Here is a 24,414-nt window from a genome sequence, read left to right as displayed (position 1 = left end):
CAATGGTAAATTTTGATTTGAAGACACTCCGTTTTATTTGGTTTTAATCAAAATTTCATTAGAAAATTAAAAATGAAATCTGTTAGATGTCAATTTTTGTGTATTACATTGTATCTATATTAATTGAAATTTACTACTGAATCTGATGAAATGTCTATTTTGGGAAATATATACTAGTGAAAGAAATCAGATTATTTTAAAGTTATGTTATTCATTAAAATCTAACCTAATTATCTAAACTTTCAGACTATAAAAGAGTAATAATATTCTCAAATTAAAGAATACTAGTGCGTTAAACACTTAATTTGTAGGTGCTTTCGATATTATTCTGAATTGATGTTATTGAACATGGTTTTGATCTAAATGAACTATTTTAATTTAAATCACCCAAATCTTGAATCATTCAATTTTCAGTTTTAAGTTAAATATGTATGTATCAATTTGCATCATGATTATCTTAGGCTAAAATTAATTAAAAAAAGATAATTTTTAATTTGGTATGTCTTTTTGCAAGTTGCGCGCTGATATATTGGACAATCTTTGAAAATTTATATATATATATATATATATATATATAATAAGTTTGTACTAATTGGGTGAATTGTTTTTTGCTATTTTTCTGCAGCTGGGTATCTCTTAATTAATTTCATTTGAGAATCACTCTGTGCACATTTCTGCATTATTTGTCTAATTTCATTACGATACTTGAGGTAAGTAATAATGATTATATCAGACTAACTCGTCCCGCCAAACTCCTTATTTGCTTGTATTTTTATTTTTATTATTATTCGCAATGAGTATAATAATAAGGGAATAACTTCGTAATCACCAAATGAATTGGTACATTGGTAAAGAACTCAAGTAAAGAATAATTTATTTTTACTTTTTGTAACTTTAATTTTTTTATCCAAAGACTCTTAGTTTCGTTATCATCTTTTTACTTTACATGTCTATTTTATGTCTTTATCCCTTCAAGGGTCTCTTGTGGGCCTTTATTTATGTATTTATATCAATATTTGAAAAAAAACTAGGGGAGTGAATATTTTATTATTAGCAGATGGATTGCATTCAACACTAATTAATTGTTCATATTGTTGTTCTTTTTAGTGCTGCATCATATGAAGGGAGAAACATATATGTTAATAAATTATGCTATATATCTTGCTTTGTCATAAAATATTTATCGGTTTTTCATGAGATGGATGGTGATATAAGACTAATTTTATTAGATATACATTGTCTCAATATATATATATATTCTCTGGTTATGATTGCTTGATTGTATATATGTTTTACGTATACAATGGACTTGTATTAGGGATGATTACTCATAACATAAATGATGATTGCATTAGATGGAAGACATTGTCATTGGTATCGGTGGAAAGGTTGCAGAATGCTTGGCAGGTCCAATTCTAGATCGTGCTCGCTATTTATTTTGCTTCAAGAAATTCATTGGAGAGCTTAAGGAAGCTGAACATGTGCTGAAAAGAAGACTGGAAGAAGTGAAGGAGCGTATAGAACAAGCTGCTCGAAATAGTGAGGAAATAACGCTACCTGTGAAGAACTGGTTGAATGACGTGGAGAAAATTCTAGAGAATGTGTAAGAGTTGCAACAAAAGGTTGAAGAGGAAGGAAAGAGTTGTTTCAATGTGTCTCTCAAGTATTCCTTAGTAAAACAAATGGATAATAACGCAAAGAGGATGATGGAGCTAAAAAAGGAGTCCTACTTTGAGAAAGACCATTTTTCTCATCTAATCCAACTTCCTGGCATCACTTACTTCTCTTCCAACGACTTTGTGGATTTCAAGTCAAGGGAATCTACTTATAAGCATCTTTTAGAGGCAATTAAAGATGGAAAGAACAAGGTGATCGGACTCTGTGGTATGGGCGGTTCGGGTAAAACCACTTTGGCAAAAGAAGTGGGGAAGGAGGTGGACAAGTTGAAGATTTTTGAAAAGGTCATCATGGTCATTGTTTCAAAACCTCTAAATGTTACAAAAGTCCAGCAAGATATAGCAGAGCAAATAGATTTGAAATTTTCAGAGGAAACTCCATTGGCCAGAGCACAAAGGCTGTCAAATGGATTGAAAAATAAGAAGATTCTTATAATCTTGGATGATGTGTGGGAATATCTAAAGTTTGAAGATATTGGCATTCCACTTGTGGAAGGTTGTCAGATCTTGTTAACAACTCGCCTTCGCAATGTATGTGGCTCTATGGGTTGTGAGACTATTGAACTGCCTTTGATAACTAGGGAGGAAGCATGGGAATTATTCAAGAAGCATGCAAATCTATGCAGTGATTCCTCTAATATGTTTGATGACATAGGAAGGAAAATTGTTAACGAGTGCAAGGAGCTACCGATTGCAATAGTAACAGTTGGAAGGTCCTTAAAGAAAAAACCTATTAGAGCATGGGAGTCAACACTAAGGAGACTACAACGCAGTCAGCCGTTAAATGTTGAAGAAGGTTTGACCAATGTTAATGCATGTCTAGAATTGAGTTATGATGGTTTGTCAAGTTCAATAGCCAAGTCACTCTTCTTATTATGCTCTATGTTCCCTGAAGATCATGAAATTCATAGAGAGGATTTAATTCGATTTGGTAAGAGGACACTTGAGCTAGAGGAGTCTATTGTCACAATGAAGGATGTAAGGGGAGAGATTTTAGATGCTCTAGACATCTTGTTGGATTCTTGTCTGTTGATGAGTATAGAAAAGGAAGCATATGTGAAAATGCATGATTTAGTTCGAGATGTAGCTTTGTGGATTGCAAAGAAGCAACGCCAAGCAATTTTGGTGGATGACCAAGCAATTTCAAGCATGTTCATTGATAGCTACCAAAGTTTGAAAGATACAAAGGCAGTGTCATTATGGAATTTGAATATGGATTTCGAGCTCTATAAACAATTGCATTGTCCAAAACTTGAGATTCTGCTACTTCAACCTCATGGGTTTATTGCAAGTATCGGAGCAATAGAATCACTCAAAGTCTTGGCACTCATAACAGATGGCTTTAAATGGAGCAGGCGGGGATCAACTTTTCGCTCAATCACTATCCCGCAATCAATTGTATCATTAACAAATCTTCACACCTTGTGTTTTAGAGGGAAAAAATTGGGTGACATCTCTTTTTTGTGTGAATTTAAAAGATTGGAGATTCTTGACTTACACAGTTCTCTATTTGATGAATTACCTACTGGAATTGCATACATGAAAATGCTGAGACTTTTGGATATATTTAGATGTCAAATTAAGAAGAGCCCTTTAGAAGTAATTGGAAGGTGTGAGCAGCTTGAAGAATTATACTTTTGGGATAATAAATACGGTGTTCCAAAAAATGTCTTCCTTTCAGGGTTGAAGAGGTATGTTCTCTATGACTCCACATGTAGTATAATTGGTGCATATGGAAATGACCCTTTTCCAGAATCTTTGGATAGTTGTGGTGAAGAATTAAGAGCTTTATCTATACAAGGCTTTAGAGTCTCTACTTTGAATTCATCAATGAAAGATCTCATTCTTAGAGCAAACCACCTTTGGCTAGATAATTGTGAGTGGGATTATGAAGATATAAATTTTCAGATAAAGCACTTAGGGGTATCATGCTGTCAAAAGAAAAGATTCATCATTGAGAACCCTGATATGAACATTCTTCAAACACAACAAGTGTTCTCACACTTGATCACCTTAAGATTGTTTGAAATGAGTAGTCTTGAACAAGTGTTCCAAGATTCATCTCTTAGATGCTCTCTTCCTATGTTACAAGAGCTGTGGATATGGAGTTGTCCTGAGTTGAGAATTTGTATCTTCTCGCATGCCACCATTACGAGCCTGCCAAAGTTGAGAGAAAACTTCATATTGATCATTGTGACAAAGTGAAATGGCTATTGTCTTGTTCCCTAGCTTCTTATTGTCCTTTACTGAAGGAAATAATTATAAGTAATTGCTCTGAATTTGAGAGGCTCATTGATGCAGAAGCTACACATGGAGATCTACTACTTCGTGATAAGCAATATTATCCATATGTAAGTATTATTCGCAAAATTCCTCTTGAATCACTTTGTATCTTTTCATTTAATTTTCAAACTGATTTTTCTTTGCTTTTCTCTTTTGATACATATAAATTTGATGTCCTTTTCTCAATTTATGTGAAATCAATGCCTTTTTATTTTAACTTCTGTGCTTAAAAAAAAACTAAAATCATGCAACTGCTAATAATTTCACACATTGTAGGTGATTTTTTCATTTGCTCACTCTGCCTTTTTTTTTTCCAAGAACAAATTGAACATATTACTTTTTTTCGTTTAATTTGAAAAATCTGTGCTCATGATCGAACAATATATATATATATATATATATATATAGATATAAGTATAAAAGACATACATTCTCATTAACCAACAATAGTCGTGTTACTTTTCTTTTTGTTTATTCTACCTCTACTTTCTTTTTAATTTAAAGATAGCCATGTTTACAATCGTATAATATATATTTATGTTTTAAAAAATATTCTTAGTAAGAGATAATAGTCATTTTATTTTTGACCTGAGTTCATTGTACCTATATGAGCCTCTTTTTATTATCAAGTTTTCCGAGCTCTGCATCTAGGCTACACGATAAAACTACTTTTTGGGCTTTTATTTATTTTCAGGATAACAAAATACTATTGCTTTTCAAGCTTTTTATTTTTTATATTAATTTTTTTGGCATCAGATATTAATAAATTAGCATTAATGCACTATCCATATTTTAAATGTTCTTTCTTTCTTCGTTTGGATTTTCCTGCCATGTTTTTTCGTGGATGTGAAAAAACACTTTTAAATTGTGTGTTTATATTTCAATTTTTGGTCAAATAATTATTCGTGTTGGTCAAGAAATATATAATATGTCTGGTTATAGAGATATATATACATATCATTAATTAAATGTCATAATGGAGGTTGAATGTAATCATGCAGCAAAAAATATATAGAATATTCGTTTCTTGGATACATGTTGAGATTATGTTATCACCGTTTAAAAAATACGTGAAATCAATTTCAAAATGAGGGCCAAGTGTTGTTTGTTAACATAAAATAGTTTTGTAAATCACAATTTCTCTCACCATGTACATATTAATTGTGGAAAGTAATTAAAGAAGCTAATATATTATAAATTAGTGTCGTTTCTTTCTTTATTTAAAGACTTTTAACTATGTAACAATGTTTGTATCATGAAATTCTATATCTTTGCACTACTGCTGGTCCTCAGTATAAAATATAGTTTGCAGTGCACTCCAATTGTGTATCTTTGTACTACTACTATCTTTGTAGTACTACTACTTATATTTTTCTTTTTCTTTTTGGAGTATAAAAAAATTATTTACAAATTGTCTTTGTTATTTCTTTCCACACGCGAATTTGATAAAAACTTTAATATCTTTTGTTCATTTTAATTTATTATCAAAAAATCAATCTCATTCTTCCCAACAGCACTTTAAATTTTTTGTTTTATATTTTTGTCTATAAAATGATTATTTAGGGTACCACATTTTAAGATAAATGTTTTTCTTAAATTTTCTTGTGGCATTTAAAAAGATCTTTCTTACCGTGCCTCTTTTATTGCTATTAAAATTTTTATACTTTCATTTCAAATTTTGGTAATAAAAAAGTCGTGCTTGTTACTATCTATATTTGCCTACTTGTTAAAAAGGATTATTTGCCAGCAATAGTTGGCAACAATTTATATATATAATATAAGAAATTTAATGGGTTCATTCTCCAATCTAATTAGAGTAAAAAGCAAGTTGTTACAATCAGTCCATTTCATAATTTTAATTTTAAGACATTTATAGGGAAAGGAAACGGACAGTGCTTATGTGGGCGTTACTGTGAAAAACTTCAATCAGTTGCAAAATCAGCAATCCTTGAGCCTTTTTCTAAGGTTGAAAAGTCTACAAATTGAAAGGAGTGGAAGAAAGAAAGTTATATTTGAAATTCAAGTGAAAGGAAGAGTAGAAGATGACAAAGAATCTATTAAAGTACAAGAACCTCTAAAGCTGAATTCAGAGTTGAGTGAATTAAAATTAGTTGGTCTATCATATTTGGAATATATTTGGAAGGGCCCCACCCAAATTATGAGCCTCCATAGACTTGAAAATGTTTCATTGCGGTACTGTCCAAAATTAAAAAGTATCTTCACTCTCGCTATTGTTGCAAGCCTTCCAGAGTTGAGAACACTTGAAGTATATTATTGCGGGGAATGCGAGGGAATATTTTGTGAAGAACCACTCAAAAACCTCTCTTCTTCTAATATTTGCTTCCCCAAAGTCAAGAAGATTGACATATCTGATTGCAACAAAATGAGATGGTTGTTATCTTATTCTCTAGCATCTCCTTGTCCTTCACTGGAGACTATACGCATACACAATTGCTTTGAATTTGAGAGGCTCATTGATGAAGAAGTTGCACATGGGGATCCATTACTTCATGATATGCAAGACTATCAACAGGTAAGTCTCATCCGCAACAGCTCTCTTGAATAATTGCATGTTAGAAATAACAATAATTTATGTATGTTGATGCATTTGCTAAAGTAGCCATGTTTAATTTACATTTCCCTTTTATTTGAAATTTTTTTGTTTGCTATCGTATAATATATATTTATATGATCATTAAAGATAAATTCTACCATAATTATTTTATTTTTGACTGAAATTTATTATACCTGTATAAACCTCTTTTTATTATTAAATTTTCTTAGCTATATATTTAGGCTACACGATGAAACTATTTTCTGAGTTTTCCTTATTTTCATGATAATAAGATATTATTGCCTTTATAAGTTTTTCCTTTTTCTTATTATTATTTTTTTAAATAACAACTTTTATTTGTCAGATGCAGTAACATTTTACATTTCTTATTCTGCATTTTGATCAAGGAAATGACTTTTTCATATTGCTTTTGCCATTAGGTATTTATTGTGGGAAGTGCTTATTCAAAGTTATTTTTATTCTAAAATAAATTAGTGTTGATGCATTATCTAAAAACTAAACATGCTTTAAGAGAAATATTCTTCCCTTTCAAATTTTTTCGCTATGCTTTCTTTTCTTTTTGATGTGAAAAAAAATACCTTTTTTTGTTGAAAATTAGGTTAACATTTCAATTTTTGTTCAAATAATTCTTGTTGGTCAAGAAATATATAATATGTGTACTTCTTGCTAAAAAACAAGATATATATTATTAATTCAATGTCATATAGTTGTTATAATAGAGAATTAATATAATCATACGACATTTGCTAGTCACATATTTTCCCATGTTATTATAAAGATTGATTGATTAAAAGTACGTTATTTTTATTTTGCCATGAAATGATCAATTCAGAAAATTAGTGTTGATAGAAGGTCTTGCTAAAGATTTCAAACATTTTGATAAAGTTTTTATTTCGTTCACCTACCTCTTTTTCATAGAATTTCTATTTAGCATTTACACTATACTGCTAAAAATTAAACTGCTCGAGTTTTTCCTTTTCTTTTTCTTTTTCCAGTACTACAAAACATTATTTACAAGCTGCATTTTATTTATTTATCTTTCCACATATGAATTTGATAAAAATTTTAATCTCTTTAGTTCATTTTAATTTTTTTGTCAAATAATTAATTTTATTTTTCCAAACAACACTTTCTGATTTTTATTTTTTATTTCGTCAAGCAAATAATTATATGGAATTGTATTTTGTTTAGAATAAGTTGGAGCTGATATAATATCTACAAGTTATGTACATATATACAATATTTGTTAAATTTTCTGTGGACATTAAAAAGGTACTTCTCAGTGTGCATCTTTTATTGCTATCAAAAGTTGTATGTTTTCCATTCAGCTTTTTTGTGAAACTAACTAGCATGTTTTAATCTCACAGCAACCTTTGATTCTTTTCCCCAAACTTAAAAAGATTGAGATATCATATTCCAACAAAGTGAGATGGCTGCTATCCTGTTCTGTGGCATCTCTTTCCTGTCCTTCACTTGAGACTATATCGATCCGAAATTGCTCTGAACTTGAGAGGCTTGTTGAAGAAGCATCATATGACGATCTGCTATCACTTCTCAAACTAAAGGAATTAACTTTGATTAAGTTGCCCAGATTGAGAGAGATTTTCAGAGGGGAATTTGAGTCCTTCCATGACAAACAAAAAAGTTCACAACACGTTAGTATTTTCTCTCACTACTTCTCAAACTAAAGTACTTAACCTTGTGGTCAGCGCTAAAATTGAGAGACATTTTCTCTCACGTGAGGGTTTAATTTTTAATGTTACATTGCCATTAAATTTATGCGGTTCATGTGCATATATAGTCCATATGTTGAACTTTCATCTAATCGTTGAATATGTTTACTTCACAGGAACATGAAAATGACACAGTGAGTGTGGTAAAGTCAGAATTATGTTTCATGTGGTTAGCTTACCTACCGGAATTAGAATATATTTGGAAAGATCCCATACAAATTTTGAGCCTCCATAGACTTGAAAGCATTAAACTGTGGGGATGCCCAAGACTAAGAAATATGTTCATTCTTGCTATTGTTACAAGCCTTCCAGAGTTGAGGTATCTTGATGTAATACGATGCAATGAATGGGAGGGAAGATTTTGTGAAGAGTCACTTAAGAATCTATCTACTACTTCCACTGTTTGCTTCCCCAAACTTGAGAGCATTCGTATAATTGATTGCCACAAAGTGAGAAGGGTGTTCTCATATTCTCTGGCATCTCATTGTCCTTCATTGGAGAAAATAACTATAAGGAATTGCTCTCAACTGGAGAGGGTTGTTGAAGCTTATGAAGGTGAAGTAGCTGCTCATCATCAAAGGCTGTTTCCTAAACTGAATTATTTGAGTCTCTGGAATTTGCCAAAGTTGAGAGAGATTTATGAAGGTTATGAATTTAGCCACCTTTCTGCTACTATAAGAATAGAAGATTGTCCAAACATATCAAAAATCTCAAAAATCCCATTAGAAGACAAGCCCTCGTCATCAGGTTCGTAGCTACACTCTTTCTTTCAAACTATTATCATATTTAATCAATGAAATAATTTTGTGCTTTACAACTTCTATCGTTATATGAAAAAAAAAAAACGGTCTTTTATTAGAAGGAAAAAAATTCTATCTTAATACCCACACGCACATCCCTCTAATTTTTTAATAAGAAATTGCAATCACTCCCAAAAAATTTTCCGTGTCTATATAATGGTCGTCATATCAAAATCATAATAATGTACTCATATTAAATAAGTCACATGTTATGGTAATATTAGAAGTCGAATAATTATATAGAACTCAAAAATAATTAATTTCCACCATTTACGCATTTTTAGCACATTATTTCTCATTATTATAAATAGTTAGCTCTAATTTAATACACATTATCTAAGGACAGTCTCGAAGACTGTGAAGAATAAACAAGGTTATTAATTTTTATTTTGTCTATATGTTCCATTTTGATTAAGCTGCTAATTAATTGTTTTTTTGTCAGTCTTGGAGATCAAATTGGAAAGTTAGACAATGAACGGCTGATGATGAGCTTTGGATCTTCCAATGGTTTCTTTATCTGCATTTGTGTCTTACTATGTTGTGTGTGAAAATATATTGGATTTGTATCAATGTATTGAAAATTACACAAAAAGATTAAAAAAAAAAACTTAAAATTTTAGACATACCCCTTTGAAGTTGTGTTTTATTTGAGTCTGTTGGAACTATGCAACTATACTCAAGATTGTACGCAAAATACAATAACGGTGTGGCCCTTGTGTGCACAGCTTATTTTATTTCAAATATTGTATCAATCAATGATTTCTTATGTTATCCTTTATTTCAATATCGCAATATAGTTGTTATTGTTTAAAAAAATACAATCACAATTCTATATTGATTTATATGTAAAAGAAATCATCAAAACAAAGGTTTTTCTAGTGAAAAAAAGGATAAGATACCTTTAAATTGTAGACAAATAAGTTTTGAAGGTCCCACCCATAATCTCTCTACACTTCTTCATCTTTCCGATGGATAAAGTAATGTTCATGTTTATAAAGCATTTTAAGTGAAACTTTATAATACAATCCATCAATTTAACAACTGTAAATAATTATAAATTTTTCAAGAGTTGCCTACATTTTGTATAAAAATTAGAACAATTTTAAGAGAAAACGTCATTAAGGGATAATAATATTAATCCATCATCAAATGGAATTGGATTATGTTATAAAAAAAATAATTAAATTATATCTGGCCTCTACAATGAACCGTGATAAGTAATAACTATAACAAGAATGTGAAAAAGCTTCCTAGTGTTTAATTTAACAATAAAAATATCATTCATAGTCCACTTACTATAAACCAAAGTCCTGCTGATAGGTCTCTGTTTTCCCCCTTCTCATTCATCTAATAAGGTATACTTTAGCAAATGTATATAAGAAATTAGGATTCTTTGCATTCATGGATTGATACATTCAAGAAAGTTCCATAAAAGAACGTAACTACAAATTAGAAATAGTTTTGAGAGCTTTTAAAAAGGTAATAAAGCTAGAAACATAAATGTCCTCTTTATTGAATCTACGGAGCATGAATCCAATTGCTTTATAATCCTAAGTGGGACCAAGTTAAAAAAAATCGAGGGATGGCTGTGAAGAAACAATATTACTCATCATATTTGCCATGACTTAATGATTTATATATCTGTGTTTCTCATGCTCATGAATATCAAGTAGGTGGAATATCAAGTAGGTGGAAAAAACCTATTGCGATTGAATGGCAAAGTATAGAACTCTTCATTTCTGCTATTTCCTTTAAACTTTCTGAACTTTGCCTACCATGTCATCCCTCTATCTTTCTTTGACTTTTCAACCTTGAGCGTTTTGTCAAGGAACACCACCACGATCAAAGCCACTGTGGCCGGCAATGAGAATATGGTGTTTATGAGTGTGTTGAACTACAAAGATGACACATTGTCACACATAAAAATGAGCTCTTGATGTTCAAAAATTTCAGCAACAATGCAGGGATGGTTTACTTCTATCTTAATCAATAATCTAAGCCTTTTAAGACAACTTTCAACTTATCCCATCAAAGGGCTTGAAATTAAATGCTCTAAATTAATAGAAAATATCTATTATCCAAAGAGAATGCAGTACAATGCAGTGAATATTATATTGAGACCAATATAGATGCAAAAACAGCTCCAAACTTTCTAGCAGAAACAAACAGAACTTTAGTTTAGCTTGTGTAAAAAAACCATCTGCCTACTCTGCTTTCAGCTTTGTCATCATATCAGATAACAACTAACTTGTTAAGCTCATATCATCAAAAAAGATGGGAAAATGTGAATGCAACCGTTAAAATTTTCCTCAAAAAATAAAGCTCCATTGCAAATAGTTCATGGCGTTGACAAACTCAATTATTTTTATATATTTTGGTATCTTTTATATGAGTTTTGTCAGCTTAATTAGTCTCTTTTTGCCTTAATTGATTTAATTTATTTTATTTTGAATTATTATTTTATAGGGGCAAAATTGTCATATTTTGGGTTAATTGTGAGTAATTGTTTTTTTTAGGACAGTTAATGCTACCTTACTTTTAAATTTTGTTTGCAGGTTTTTGGAAGAATTAAAAAAAAAAAAAAGAAGAAAAGAAAAATAAAATATATATATATATATATATATATATAACAATAATAAAAGGGGAGAGCAAAACGGAACGTTTTGCCCTCCCCCAACCTAATAATAATAATCACTCACACACACGCTGGGGGCGGCAGAAAAGCAAGAGAAGACGCCGAAGACAAGATACAAAAACAGAGCAAGCGGCGCACAAAGAAACACACACACGCGAGGCGGCTGGAGGGAATACACGGAAGGCAAGAGCAGAGCACGCCGAACGGAGCTGAATGCACGGACGCTGAAGGCGAGCTGGGCGCGGCTGGAGAAAGGACCAGAGAACACGCAGACGCAGACCAGCGAAACAGAGACGTGAACCATTCAGCGTGAACAGTGTTCTTCCATGGGATCCTGTAGCAAAATACTGATTGCAGCGAATTTGATGGCAAACCGTGGCTAATTCCTAATTCTCTAATTCAACAATAATGGCAGGAGCTTGGATCATCAAAGAGGAGTTTTAGTTGCTTTAATTTCCTACTCAATAATTGTTTAACAATTCCTAGGTCTTAGAATAGTTTTTCTAATTGTTGGGATAATTGTATTGCTTAATCTGATTATATTTTGGGATTATTGTGACTGGATTATTGTTTAGCACTTGACATTGGGCTGTTTATAGCTTTGATTTCAATTGTGATGTTGTGGTTATGACATTTGTATTGATTTTGGAGTTAATATATTGTGATTTTCTAAGGTGGCTTAGAATCTTGGATCATATTGTCTCTTGCTAGCTTTAAGTCTATTATTGTGAATTTAAGAATTTAATTGAGCATTGGTTTTTAATATCCTTAATTTCATTTTGCTATTCTGGTTGCAGTTAGTAATTTGAATTTTAGGAAAATATTTTGTGGCAACTCGAGGTGGCTCGGTTGTTGGATTAAAAGCTTAATTATAATTCTTAATTCATTGTTTTTAACTCCCACATCTTTTAGAGTGATGATTGCCTACGTTGTTGAATTGGAGGATTGATTTTTATCAGTGTTATTTGTGTGTCTCATTTTCATTTATTTAATCTCCATTCATTTTAATCACTTTTATATAAAAAACCAAAAAAAAAGGTATTTTAATTTCAATTTGATTCGCAGTATTTAATTAACAGCTTTTCAAAATCAAAATCTCTTTTTATAGTTTAGGTTACTTGCATTTATTTACTAGGGTTTAATTTCGTTTTCGGCTCCTCAAAGTGAAACGACCCGAGTTGTGCACTATATTGCATTAATTCGGTTAATTTTTGGAGTAACCCCAAAGCGACAATTAAGGGAAGTTCAACTTCAGGCGTGCATCATCCTTATCCTAAAAAATAGCATAAGGATGTGTCGTTATACATTTCCTGCATTTATTCACAGGACAGCATCAATTAATATAAATCTAATATTGGAAAGAACAAATTAACAACTAAAACCTATAAACTATTATTATTTATATATTAGAACTACTTTTTCATATATCATTACACTGAAAATATTTTGGGGGGGGGGGGGATCAAAAGTACTTCTGTTAGAGGTGCAAATTAAATATTCGCCAGACATTTAAAAGGCGATTGTGATGATTCCAACTTCAAGTAATAAACATCTCTTTCTTTTATCAGAAAAGGTATAATATCATTTAAAACAAACAGAACGACTCAAAGTTTAAAAGCAAAGAAAACAACAGAAACCCAAAAACTAAAAAAGAGCAGAAACAGGAAGGGAGAAACACCAAAGACAACACTGTGAACTGGATCACTCCTATAGCAGCAGCTGAGAACAAAAGATCTGGTTCACTCCTATAGCAGCACCTTAGAATAAACCGTGAGAAAGAAGGGGAGAAGATGAAAAATCTATCCAAGAACACACTCCCTTAATGCACTTGAAGCTGCACACCAAAACAACCACAAAACCAGGCAAGCAAAGATGAGCACAAGTTAACCATCCTTCTAGAGGAGAAACGAACAAACAAAAGAAGAAATTATTGGGATTGGGGGGCATAAAACCCAAGCTGAGCAAAAATCAACACGGAGAGCTAGAAGGTTTTTATCCTCTAGATTTCCAGTCAACCAATGACCAATCTCCAAAGCCAAAGCAGAAGCAAACCTCTCTTAAACAGAACAATCAATCCCAGCAACTACTAACACTAAATTCTTAAAATCAAATACAGACCAATGACATCCAGGCGGCACCCATCTTAAATCATCCTTAATTTTTAGAGGAGCCATTTTGATTGCCACTAAGAAACTAAACTTCTGGACCTTCCCTTCGGTAAAGATTGAAGCAAAGCAAACAAATGAGTTACCAATAAATCCCGAGATATCCTTGTCTTGAAAGGAAAACAAACTAAAGCCCTATCACCTTTGAGAAACTATGGCAAGCACTATCTCAAATAAAACCAACAGTACAAACTAGCAGCAACAATCATTTTGAACAGAAACCAAGGTTTTCCTCGTATTCCAAAAGCACCAAGAAGCATAAATCAGACCAACCAGCACAACACACACTTCATAACAAGCAATCAAACCATATGGCCAAAAGGAGTTCACAAAGAAACTATTCAAAGAAAGAGTATCAGATCTTGTTACCTCACAAGGCCAAGGCAAAAGAATCCCACATAACAGACTTACATCAAGAAGGCACTGGGAGATTAGCTTTAATTTGAGAATCATTGATCCATGGCTCATAGATCTATTTTGAAGAAACAACTCATTTTCTTCCAACACATAGAACTCTCCTTCACCCATACTCCTCTGACCAAAATAGCTTTTAGATTTCACCATCGCTGGTGCTATTCCCATTGATTCCCAATTTGCGCTCGGCCGCTCTGTTTTTGTCTTCGCCCTTCTTGTTGAGGCTCTTAGTCGTGCTGCCCACTGATCTTCCTCCTTCCAATCCCTAACCAAAAAAGCCTCAGAACTTGCCCTCATCTTCAGATCTAGCAAAATCTCCAACACACACACACACACCAACGCGCACACACTAGGTTCCCTCTCCCCGGCGGTGACGCCGATGGAATTTGCTCACCAAGGGGCGGTTTGTGCTCTCACGGGAGGTGAGAATTCGCTCTCACAAGAGGAGAGGTTTAAGTAATAACATCTAGTTTTAATTTTCTAGTTTTATATGCCAATTAATCCCTTTTTGTTGTAATTCTGATTGTGACTGATGCTTTTGAATTGCCATGACAGAATATTAGCAGTAGAATTAGTAAGGTGATTAATTAGTTGTAAGTGTTAGTAACCTAATTAGTTGGTAGCCTAAAAAGTCTATATATGAAGGTTTTGGAATGTGGCTTAGGTAATTTCTGAAGGTAGATGCCCTTTATTTCTGCTTAGCGACTTGCCATTCTCTTATGAGAACTGCTTGGAACTTCCACTGAATCCTCTGTATCAATGAGGACTGAGGATATTGATGTCAATGGAATAAGATCCAACACAATGGCTGAAAACTTCTTGTAGGGACACTAAAGGAGACATCATAGATCGTAATTCATAACAATTCAACTCTTTTCAATTAAAAGAAAAATTATTACTTTAGTAGAGTATTGGGGTTGTCTCTCTGTCAAAGAACCATTCAATGCCCAACACAAATCTGTTAGGCTACAAACACTAATGTGGATTCTATGAGACCAAAACCAAGTGATCAAGTTTGACAACACAGCTTGAATTGCAAAGTAGATAGTCATAACACAATCGGGTGACCAACTAATTTACAAACTTTGTAACAGACCAGAAATATAAGATCACTTAGGTGCATACGCCTGAATCACAATTCAAGAAAGTGATCTTTCTTCACAAACAAGATTGTCCAATTGCACAAAAATTAGTAGATATAAGCATCTTCACTCATGCAAAGGAGGCAGATACTCACAAAAAAATTAGGAGATATTGTCATCTTCACTCATACAAAGGAGGCAGATACATGCCAGCTGAGATATCAGAGGATTAATATATCTTCTGGTACGATATAATATTAAGGACCAGAGATAGTATCCTATTAGAATGAATCCAACCAATTACTTCAAGTAACATCTATTTGGATTAATGTACTAGTTTTATATGTTGATCTATTTTATGTTTCAATTCTGATTATGACTGACGCTTCTGAATTACAGTTCTAGTAAGTAAACTAAAATTGCTCTGAAGCTTTGGATGGAGCACATAAGAAGGCTTCATGTACAGTGACAAACTCAATTATTTTTATATATTTGGTATCTTTTATATGAGTTTTGTCAGCTTAATTGGTCTCTTTGCCTTAATTGATTTAATTTATTTTATTTTGAATTATTATTTTATAGGGGCAAAATTGTCATATTTTGGTTTAATTGTGAGTAATTGTTTTTTTGAGGACAATTAATGCTACCTTACTTTTGAATTTTGTTTGCAGATTTTTGGAAGAATTAAAAATAAAAAAAAAAGAAGAAGAAAAGAAAAATAAATATATATATATATAGCAATAATAAAAGGGGAGAGCAAAACGGAACGTTTTGCCCTCCCCCAACCTAATAATAATAATCACTCACGCACACGAGACGGAGAAGCGGGTGGCGGCGCTGAAATAGAAAACACACACACACGCGAGGCACACAAAACGAGTTGGAGGAGGGAAGCACGGACGGAAGGAAAAAAAACAGAGGCAGCGAACCAGCGGCGTGAAGGAGAGGATTCAGCGTGAGCTTCCACAGCGAAATCACTCCGGCAGATTCCATCTTCATTGTTCTTCATGGCTGAACCGAATTGGTTTGTTGGAGCTGTGGTTGTGATGGTTAAGAGTAGCTAAATCCTCCAATTCTCTAGAACAGTGTTTATGGCTTGAACTTAGAGCTTCAAAGGGGAGTCTCAACTCTTCTAATCTTTACTTCTTTCATTATAATTGTGATTTCTAGGTCTTAGAATGAATTTTATAATGTTTGAATGGGCTGTGATGATTTATATTTGTATTGAGATTGGTTGTAGTTGTTGGAATCTTTGATTAGCATTTAACATTATGCTGTGATTAGCTTTAATTTCTTTACATTTTACTGGGTCAGACTATGTTTTGAAATTATTGTGAACATTTAGTGGTAATTCAAGGTGGCTTGGTTATTGGACTAAAAATGTTAATTGCTTTTCTTTGATTTTCTTTTTGGCTAATTGTGCTGAAACAGTTTAATTGTGAATAATTAATATGCAAGGTGGCTTGGTGTTGATTATTCTAATTAAACCGAGTCTAGGGGGTGGCCCTTAGAGTCTTTTGAATTTAGCTAACTCCCAAATTAATTGAAGTAATGATAGCCTTAATCATTGTGCTAGAGGATTGCTCTTCCATTTGCTGTCACTTGTTAATTCTCTTTATTTATTTCATTCATATCCATTTTATAAACTAAAAATCCAAAAATTATTTACTCATTTTGCATCCTTTTAAATTTTGCCAATTAGTTAATTAAAAAGAAAATCAATCCCTTTCCAAGTCAATTCTTTATTTTTGATACTTAGTTGCTTAGGATTTCAAATAAAGGCTCCTCAAAGTGAAACGACCCGAGTTTTGTACTATATTGCATTACTTGGATTTATTTTTGATTGGGAACCCCAAGGCAAACGACAAAGGCTCTCATCAAATGGCGCCGTTGCCGGGGAGCCAAAAAAAAATTGATTCCCAAGTAACTAAGTGTCAATCTTTGGTTGACTTGGTCCTTGAGCTTTTTAGTTTTTGCATGTAGTTAGTTTTAGCATCCTTAGGTAGTTTTTCATTGCATTGCTTTCATTTGCATCAAAATTTTTAAAAATACAACCAAATATCTTGATTTTTTTTTTTTTGCATATAGATATAGACACTTGCATGCCTTTGCATCATAATGTTGGATCTACATCCAAAATTTGGCAAAAATCTGAGTTTTCAAAAAATTTAGTTTGCTGGAACTAAAAAATTTTTCGCCCAGAAAATTCTGAAAATTGGTATTCTAAAGATTTTGGGCATTTTAAGCAAGACTAATAGCTATGCTATTAGCCCTAGCAAATTTTGGCCAAATTCAAACGTTTTCCCTACTTTTTCTAATTTTCTTTCTTTTCTGGAATTTTTCCATATTTTTCTGTTTGTGTGTTTTTGTGTTATTTTTCTGATTTTTCTAGCTTTTTAGGATTGTTTTGAGTTTCTTTAGATTGGCTCTTGTTAGGAATTGATTGTGTGACTCATGGCTTGGTTTAATAGCAATCATGATCTACCCTCGCACTCTCACTTTTTTGCAGGAAATAGTACATGGAATGAAGCACCTTCTAATTCAACATGTTCTCAAGAGATTGAAGAGTTGTTACAACAGTTGGACTCCTTCCAAGCTCAGCTAGAGTCTCAAATGCCTAACCACATCTATACCCATGATCCCTCTTGGATGAACCATCCTCCACATCAATCACCTAACCCATCACTCCACCTCACCAACCATACTTTAATCATATATCTCTACCATATGCACACCACCAAGAACCACCTCCTTTTCCATATGAATACTACCACCAACCCTCGTCCCAATCCAAGTACCATTCTCTCCCCCAATCTCATGAACATCAATTCAATGAACCTGACCCATTTCTTACTATTCCTAAGAAGGACCAGATACAATTTTTAAGAGAAGCTTACGACCGCTTAAATTCATACTACCATGGATTACTTGAAGAGGTAGAAATATCTGGAATTTCTAAGGAATCAGAGGAAGAGTTAGAAGAATGTCAAAGTGCATTGGGAAAATTCTTGAGTGATATAGCGCAAATTGAATCTGGGATGGGGAAGGATGAATCAAAATATCCAAATTCACTCATGCAAGAGACTGAGATGAAGCAAGAACATCCACAAACTCACAAGGACTTGTGCCTTACATCAGGTAATATTGCTCCTCTTCTTGAGGAGATTGACCCTTGTGCTATAACTACTATTCCTGTTGAAGCTTTTGATAATATGAGTGATATTGAGGTGGATGAAGAAATTGTCTGTGAATCCCCTCATGTTTTTGAACATGCTAATACTCATCTTGTTGCTCTTAGTGGTAGTGATTTGGATGAAGATGCTGTTTTGTGTGATGATTCACATGCCAACCATGTTTCTCTTCCTAGTGTTGAAAGTGCTGTTATTGATAAGTATGAGAACATTAAGGTTGCTAAATCTTGTTTGAGTGCAATTATTGATGACAAATGTGAGAATGATCATTGCCTTGAGAACCAATTGCATGATAATTCCTTTGAGTTAGTAGCTTCTAGTGTTGTTGAGAAAGACTCTGAAATTTTGATTGACAAAATTATGCATGTAGATGAGTCTTTTCAACAAGTTTTGTCTTGTGATTTGCCTCCTGATTTAGTTAGCTGTGTCAATAGTAGTATTCTGCATGAATCTTCTTCTGCTTTCATTTTACCTCCCACCTCTTGTGAATGTGATAGTGATGTGCTGTACTCCAATAACTGTCAGTTGGATTCTTCAGTTTCCACGTCACATGAACCTAAGTGTTTCGAAACTTTAAATGATTGTTTGACTCCTACTGATGGGAGTATCATTGACTTTCTTGGATGCTGTAGCTATTTGAAGAGTCTAAATCATAAAATGTCTTTACTTTATTTGAAATCTCTCGAAGTCTATATTGTTAGATTTGGTACTGCTGCTAGTTGTTTTCTGTGCAGGCACATAATTGGAAGGGATCTCCTCAACACCAAACTCCACCATATGCTCTTGGACCTCTTTCAATTGACCCTGAGCCACCACCAAGAAAGTGCAATCATCAAGAGCAATCCTTTTTGCTAAGCTTCATGTTTCTCATTATTGATGAGAATTTCTCTTTTAAGAGTCTAAGGCGCTTTAAGCACAAGGTTGTCTCTTTCCTCACTTATTCTCTCTTAACTTTGCATCGATTAACTGTGCTTAACTGAATTATTGAAGAGGATAAGTGTGGGGGAGTTAGTCTAGTAGAAAAGTAACTTTGTTTTTGTTTACTCCCTTATTGATCCTCTTTTTCTCTTGTCATTACCTTGTCCTTGGATTTTGCATTGAGGACAATGCAAAATTTAAGTGTGGGGGAGGGATTGTTGTTGAGTTGTTGAGCTTTCTCTTGAAAAAAAAAAAATTTGCCTTTGGATTTGCACCTGTTTCCTAAGTATTGCTGCTATAATTGCTCTCTTCTTTGCCTTATTGGTTGATTTCTGAATTGCATCGCATGATTTGAGAGTGATTCTTGCTTGGGAATTTTGCTGCTAGTTTGTGTGTCCTCCTATTTTCATTCGCCTCAGTGTTTTGCACTGCTGTATGGGGTATTTGATGTTCTCTCTGTTGCTGACTTGACTTTTGTAATCCTTGGGCATCTCTTTTAAAATCTTTTTGCACAATGCTTGTGAATATTGCACGGCTGAGTTTGATTGCATTTGATTGAGTGATTTCTGTTCTTAGTTGATTAGCATAGTAGAATGCCTTTGGTGCAGTGTTATTAACCTTGTTTCATAGCTTGATCCTTAAGGAGGAAACATCTTGGAGAAAGCCTTGATGGAAGGATTGTTGAGCCATATATTTTTCTCATCTTGTGTGATTTTCACCTAGTTTTGGTTAACCTCTAGAACTTGTCTAGATTCTTTTTCAAAGCTGCATTAATACCTAGATTTGTGAAGATGATAGGGGCATTCATTTCTAAACCTTTACCCAAACACAAACCACTTCATTTAACCTTTGTTCACCCCTTTGAGCCTTCACTTTCATTCCATTCATTTTTTTTAGCAAGTGTTTTGCATGAGTTACATTTGGTTTTCATTTTGAAAAGTACATCATTATATCTATATCTTTGCCTTCTTGGGTTTGGATGCCAAAAAAAAAAAAGAAGCAAAAAAAAAAAAAGAGATAGAAAAAGGCAAGAAAGAGAAGAAAATGTTTAGAAAAAGCCAAAGAAAGAAAGTTATAAAAAAAAAAAGAGAGAAAATAAGTTGCAACAAAAGAATAAATTTGAAATAAGGCATTCCATGGTGGTTTGAAGAGCAAGGATTTCTGTCTCAAAAGGTTAAAATCTGCACTTTGGTGTTTTTTATGATTGTACTTAAGCTCACTTTGAGTTGATATTTATTACTCATGCATTTCACTTGTTAGTCCATTCATTCATTTGGCCTTGTTTCCAACATTACAACCCTTCAAGTCCCCTTGATCATGAGTCTAAGGTATGTTAGTGGTGGAGATATTAGAATTTCTACAAGCTTATGGTAGGTGCTAATCTAGGTGGATTGAGTGAAATTTTTCCCATTTGAGAGATGAGTGAAACACTTGTACCATATGTGAGCTCTATTATGTTTCTCTTCTTTTATCCTGCTATGTTTCTTGTGTTAATTTCTTTGCACTGAAGTATTCTATAATTGTTGATTAATTAAGAATAAAGGTTGCTTGAGTTAATTGCACATTCATGCTTAGTTAGTTTTATGTTGCTTGCATTGAGTGTCTCTATTGGATTCTTCTTTAATGATGTTTTGCCCAGGAGTGCAAAAGGCTAAGTGTGGGGGAGTTGACAAACTCAATTATTTTTATATATTTTGATATCTTTTATATGAGTTTTGTCAGCTTAATTGGTCTCTTTTTGCCTTAATTGATTTAATTTATTTTATTTTGAATTATTATTTTATAGGGGCAAAATTGTCATATTTTGGTTTAATTGTGACTAATTGATTTTTGAGGACAATTAATGCTACCTTACTTTGAATTTTGTTTGCAGGTTTTTGGAAGAATTAAAAATAAAAAAAAAAGAAAAAGAAAAGAAAAATAATATATATATAGCAATAATAAAAGGGGAGCGCAAAACGGAACGTTTTGCCCTCCCCAACCTAATAATAATAATCACTCACGCACACGAGACGGAGAAGCGGGTGGCGGCGCTGAAATAGAAACACACACACACGCGAGGCACACAAAACGAGTTGGAGGAGGGAAGCACGGACGGAAGGAAAAAAAACAGAGGCAGCGAACCAGCGGCGTGAAGGAGAGGATTCAGCGTGAGCTTCCACAGCGAAATCACTCCGGCAGATTCCATCTTCATTGTTCTTCATGGCTGAACCGAATTGGTTTGTTGGAGCTGTGGTTGTGATGGTTAAGAGTAGCTAAATCCTCCAATTCTCTAGAACAATGTTTATGGCTTGAACTTAGAGCTTCAAAGGGGAGTTTCAACTCTTCTAATCTTTACTTCTTTCATTATAATTGTGATTTCTAGGTCTTAGAATGAATTTTATAATGTTTGAATGGGCTGTGATGATTTATATTTGTATTGAGATTGGTTGTAGTTGTTGGAATCTTTGATTAGCATTTAACATTATGCTGTGATTAGCTTTAATTTCTTTACATTTTACTGGGTCAGACTATGTTTTGAAATTATTGTGAACATTTAGTGGTAATTCAAGGTGGCTTGGTTATTGGACTAAAAATGTTAATTGCTTTTCTTTGATTTTCTTTTTGGCTAATTGTGCTGAAACAGTTTAATTGTGAATAATTAATATGCAAGGTGGCTTGGTGTTGATTATTCTAATTAAACCGAGTCTAGGGGGTGGCCCTTAGAGTCTTTTGAATTCAGCTAACTCCCAAATTAATTGAAGTAATGATAGCCTTAATCATTGTGCTAGAGGATTGCTCTTCCATTTGCTGTCACTTGTTAATTCTCTTTATTTATTTAATTCATATCCATTTTATAAACTAAAAATCCAAAAATTATTTACTCATTTTGCATCCTTTTAAATTTTGCCAATTAGTTAATTAAAAAGAAAATAAATCCCTTTCCAAGTCAATTCTTTATTTTTGATACTTAGTTGCTTAGGATTTCAAATAAAGGCTCCTCAAAGTGAAACGACTCGAGTTTTGTACTATATTGCATTACTTGGATTTATTTTTGATTGGGAACCCCAAGGCAAACGACAAAGGCTCTCATCATACAGTTTAAGAATCAGCTATATATAGTTATGTTTTTTTTTAAATGGATCAAAAAATTAGAATCTGCTTTCTGAAGCTTGCTCGGAAAGCCGTGAGCTCCTCCTTATCCTTTGGAACTTAAGAACGGACAAACCTCGAATGAATCATATTCCGATTCAAGTTTTTGGAAATAGTTTTTAATAATAATATAATAAATATTTTTTTAAATTTGAATTACACTCTTATCATCAAAAGTCAATTATTATTTTTAATTCAATAATCTAATAAGAAATATATAGAGCAAAGGAATACAGATATATTGAATATATGAATCCTAGACACCGTTTTGAGGTCCCATCCACATCATTTGCACTGTCCTTACAAAGCTTCCAATAACAGACATATTCTTTAATACTAACTCTGATCCTGATTATAAGAGCTAGTTAACTAATTTGGGGAGATTAGGAAAAGAAATTAGGTTAGTTATTTGTAATAAATATGTTACCTTTTCTAAAATATCCTTATTAATTAAGTGTGTTGTGTAGAATTACCATTGTTAGAAGGACCATCTTGGAAAAAGATTGTATAAATATGAGAGACAAAGTATATTAGGATCTTATATTTAGGACCAACATAAAAATCAAACAAACTCTTATATTAAGGACCAGAGGTAGTAAAACATAGATCAACTCCAACACAAGACTTTTCCTTAAACTTAATCATTCTAGGCTTTAGAACATTGCACAGTGCTATGAATCCAGAATCTCAGATTTTCTGTGGTTCTTTAAGAAATTAGGGCCCATTTGGTGGCCAGAAAATGTGGCTTGGGAAATGGAAAATGGCTCATTTTCCTTTCCTGAGTATGTTTGGTGCACTATTTTTTTAGAAGAGTATTTTCCGGCGGCGGTGAAAATTTCCCTCATCCATGGGAAGCCTTCTTCGCCCCGTTTTTGGTGGAAAACAATTTTACAATTTTTCAAGGTGAGAAATTCCCAAATAGCCCCTTCATCTTCTTCATCCATGTTCGAAGGTTCTCTCGCAACCACCGCTCATCCGTCTTCCTTATTTGCTTGCCCATCTCCACTACAGATTTGCTTGTCTTTTGTTGTTTGGTTCTTCACGTCCGCTTCTTCTTTGGTTTTGATTGTTGCCGACGACTTAGCATTCTGCGCCGCTAACTGATTCCGGTGGAGTCATCTGAGATTCAAAATCATGAAGCTCTGACCTGCCGAAATTTATGGAAGAGAACGAAATGAGGATGAAAACTTAAAAATCTATTCAAATTCATAGGAAATTAAGAAAAAGTTGGAAAGGCAGATCCTTTTGTTAGAAGAAAATAGCAAGGTTGCAGCATATTAACCAAAAATTAATTAAAACACAAGTTATTTGGCACGATCAGAGATAAATTTGAATAATTTTTTTTTCATTTTCAACTAAAAATTTAGATGATTATTTAACAACTTTTTCATTTTAGTGAAGTATTTGGTTACACAGGTCTAATAATAGACAGAGGCCACCACATGTTAAGATTTAAGGACAACATGAGACTCCATGATGGACAATATATGAGGTTAATCTAATTAAAGTCACAATTGTATTAAAAATTAATTTGATCAAAGTCATCAACATAGTATTTTCTTTTTTGAACTTTTTGGGCGGCTGGAAAGAAAAATTATATGCTCTCAGCATGTTTTAATTTTCTTATTTGTTTAATCTGAGATGAGATGAAGTGACTCATTGCTTAATATGAGTAGGAATGAGATGAGCCGTGTGAAAAATGGAGGTGAAAGGGCATTTAGGTTCAGGGTTGAATGAACTATATAAATGATTCAAAGAAGAAAATAATAATCTGAATCAAAGAAGCACTTCGTCTTCCTCAGCTTTCCAT

The 24,414-nt window shown here is 33.0% G+C and overlaps 2 protein-coding genes across 2 annotated transcripts; one reads left to right on the top strand and one right to left on the bottom strand.

Annotated features, from left to right (window-relative positions):
- Nucleotides 1-1,682: 1,682 nt before the first annotated feature.
- LOC114755604 (disease resistance protein At4g27190-like) lies at nt 1,683-9,022 on the top strand. The gene is made up of 3 exons (XM_028944486.1): nt 1,683-3,552; nt 6,371-6,492; nt 8,384-9,022. Exons 1-3 carry the CDS (start codon nt 1,683-1,685, stop codon nt 9,020-9,022), a joined length of 2,631 nt encoding a protein of 876 aa, XP_028800319.1.
- Nucleotides 9,023-10,838: 1,816 nt separating this feature from the next.
- Nucleotides 10,839-14,661, bottom strand: LOC114755603 (uncharacterized). Its single transcript, XM_028944484.1, has 2 exons — nt 14,237-14,661; nt 10,839-10,961 (listed from the first exon to the last, which is right to left on the bottom strand). Exons 1-2 carry the CDS (start codon nt 14,576-14,578, stop codon nt 10,839-10,841), a joined length of 465 nt encoding a protein of 154 aa, XP_028800317.1. The 5' UTR covers nt 14,579-14,661.
- Between the last annotated feature and the right edge of the window lie 9,753 nt (nt 14,662-24,414).

The sequence above is a fragment of the Neltuma alba genome, unplaced genomic scaffold, assembly GCF_004799145.2.
Source record: "Neltuma alba isolate B1F8T4 unplaced genomic scaffold, ASM479914v2 tig00010294_pilon, whole genome shotgun sequence".
Taxonomy (NCBI): domain Eukaryota; kingdom Viridiplantae; phylum Streptophyta; class Magnoliopsida; order Fabales; family Fabaceae; genus Neltuma; species Neltuma alba.
The sequence above is the reverse complement of the archived record's forward strand: the minus strand, read 5'-3'. Positions and strand labels throughout refer to the sequence as shown.

Excerpts from the sequence above, each read along its gene's own strand:
- LOC114755604 (XM_028944486.1), top strand. The coding sequence starts at position 1,683 with ATGGATAATAACGCAAAGAGGATGATGGAGCTAAAAAAGGAGTCCTAC. Across the intron at positions 3,553-6,370 it reads CCACCTTTGGCTAGATAATT|CATCTCCTTGTCCTTCACTG; the intron begins GTGAGTGGGATT and ends CTTATTCTCTAG. Across the intron at positions 6,493-8,383 it reads ATATGCAAGACTATCAACAG|GAACATGAAAATGACACAGT; the intron begins GTAAGTCTCATC and ends TTTACTTCACAG.
- LOC114755603 (XM_028944484.1), bottom strand. The coding sequence starts at position 14,578 with ATGAGGGCAAGTTCTGAGGCTTTTTTGGTTAGGGATTGGAAGGAGGAA. Across the intron at positions 10,962-14,236 it reads TTTTGCCTTGGCCTTGTGAG|TTCAACACACTCATAAACAC; the intron begins GTAACAAGATCT and ends TCATCTTTGTAG.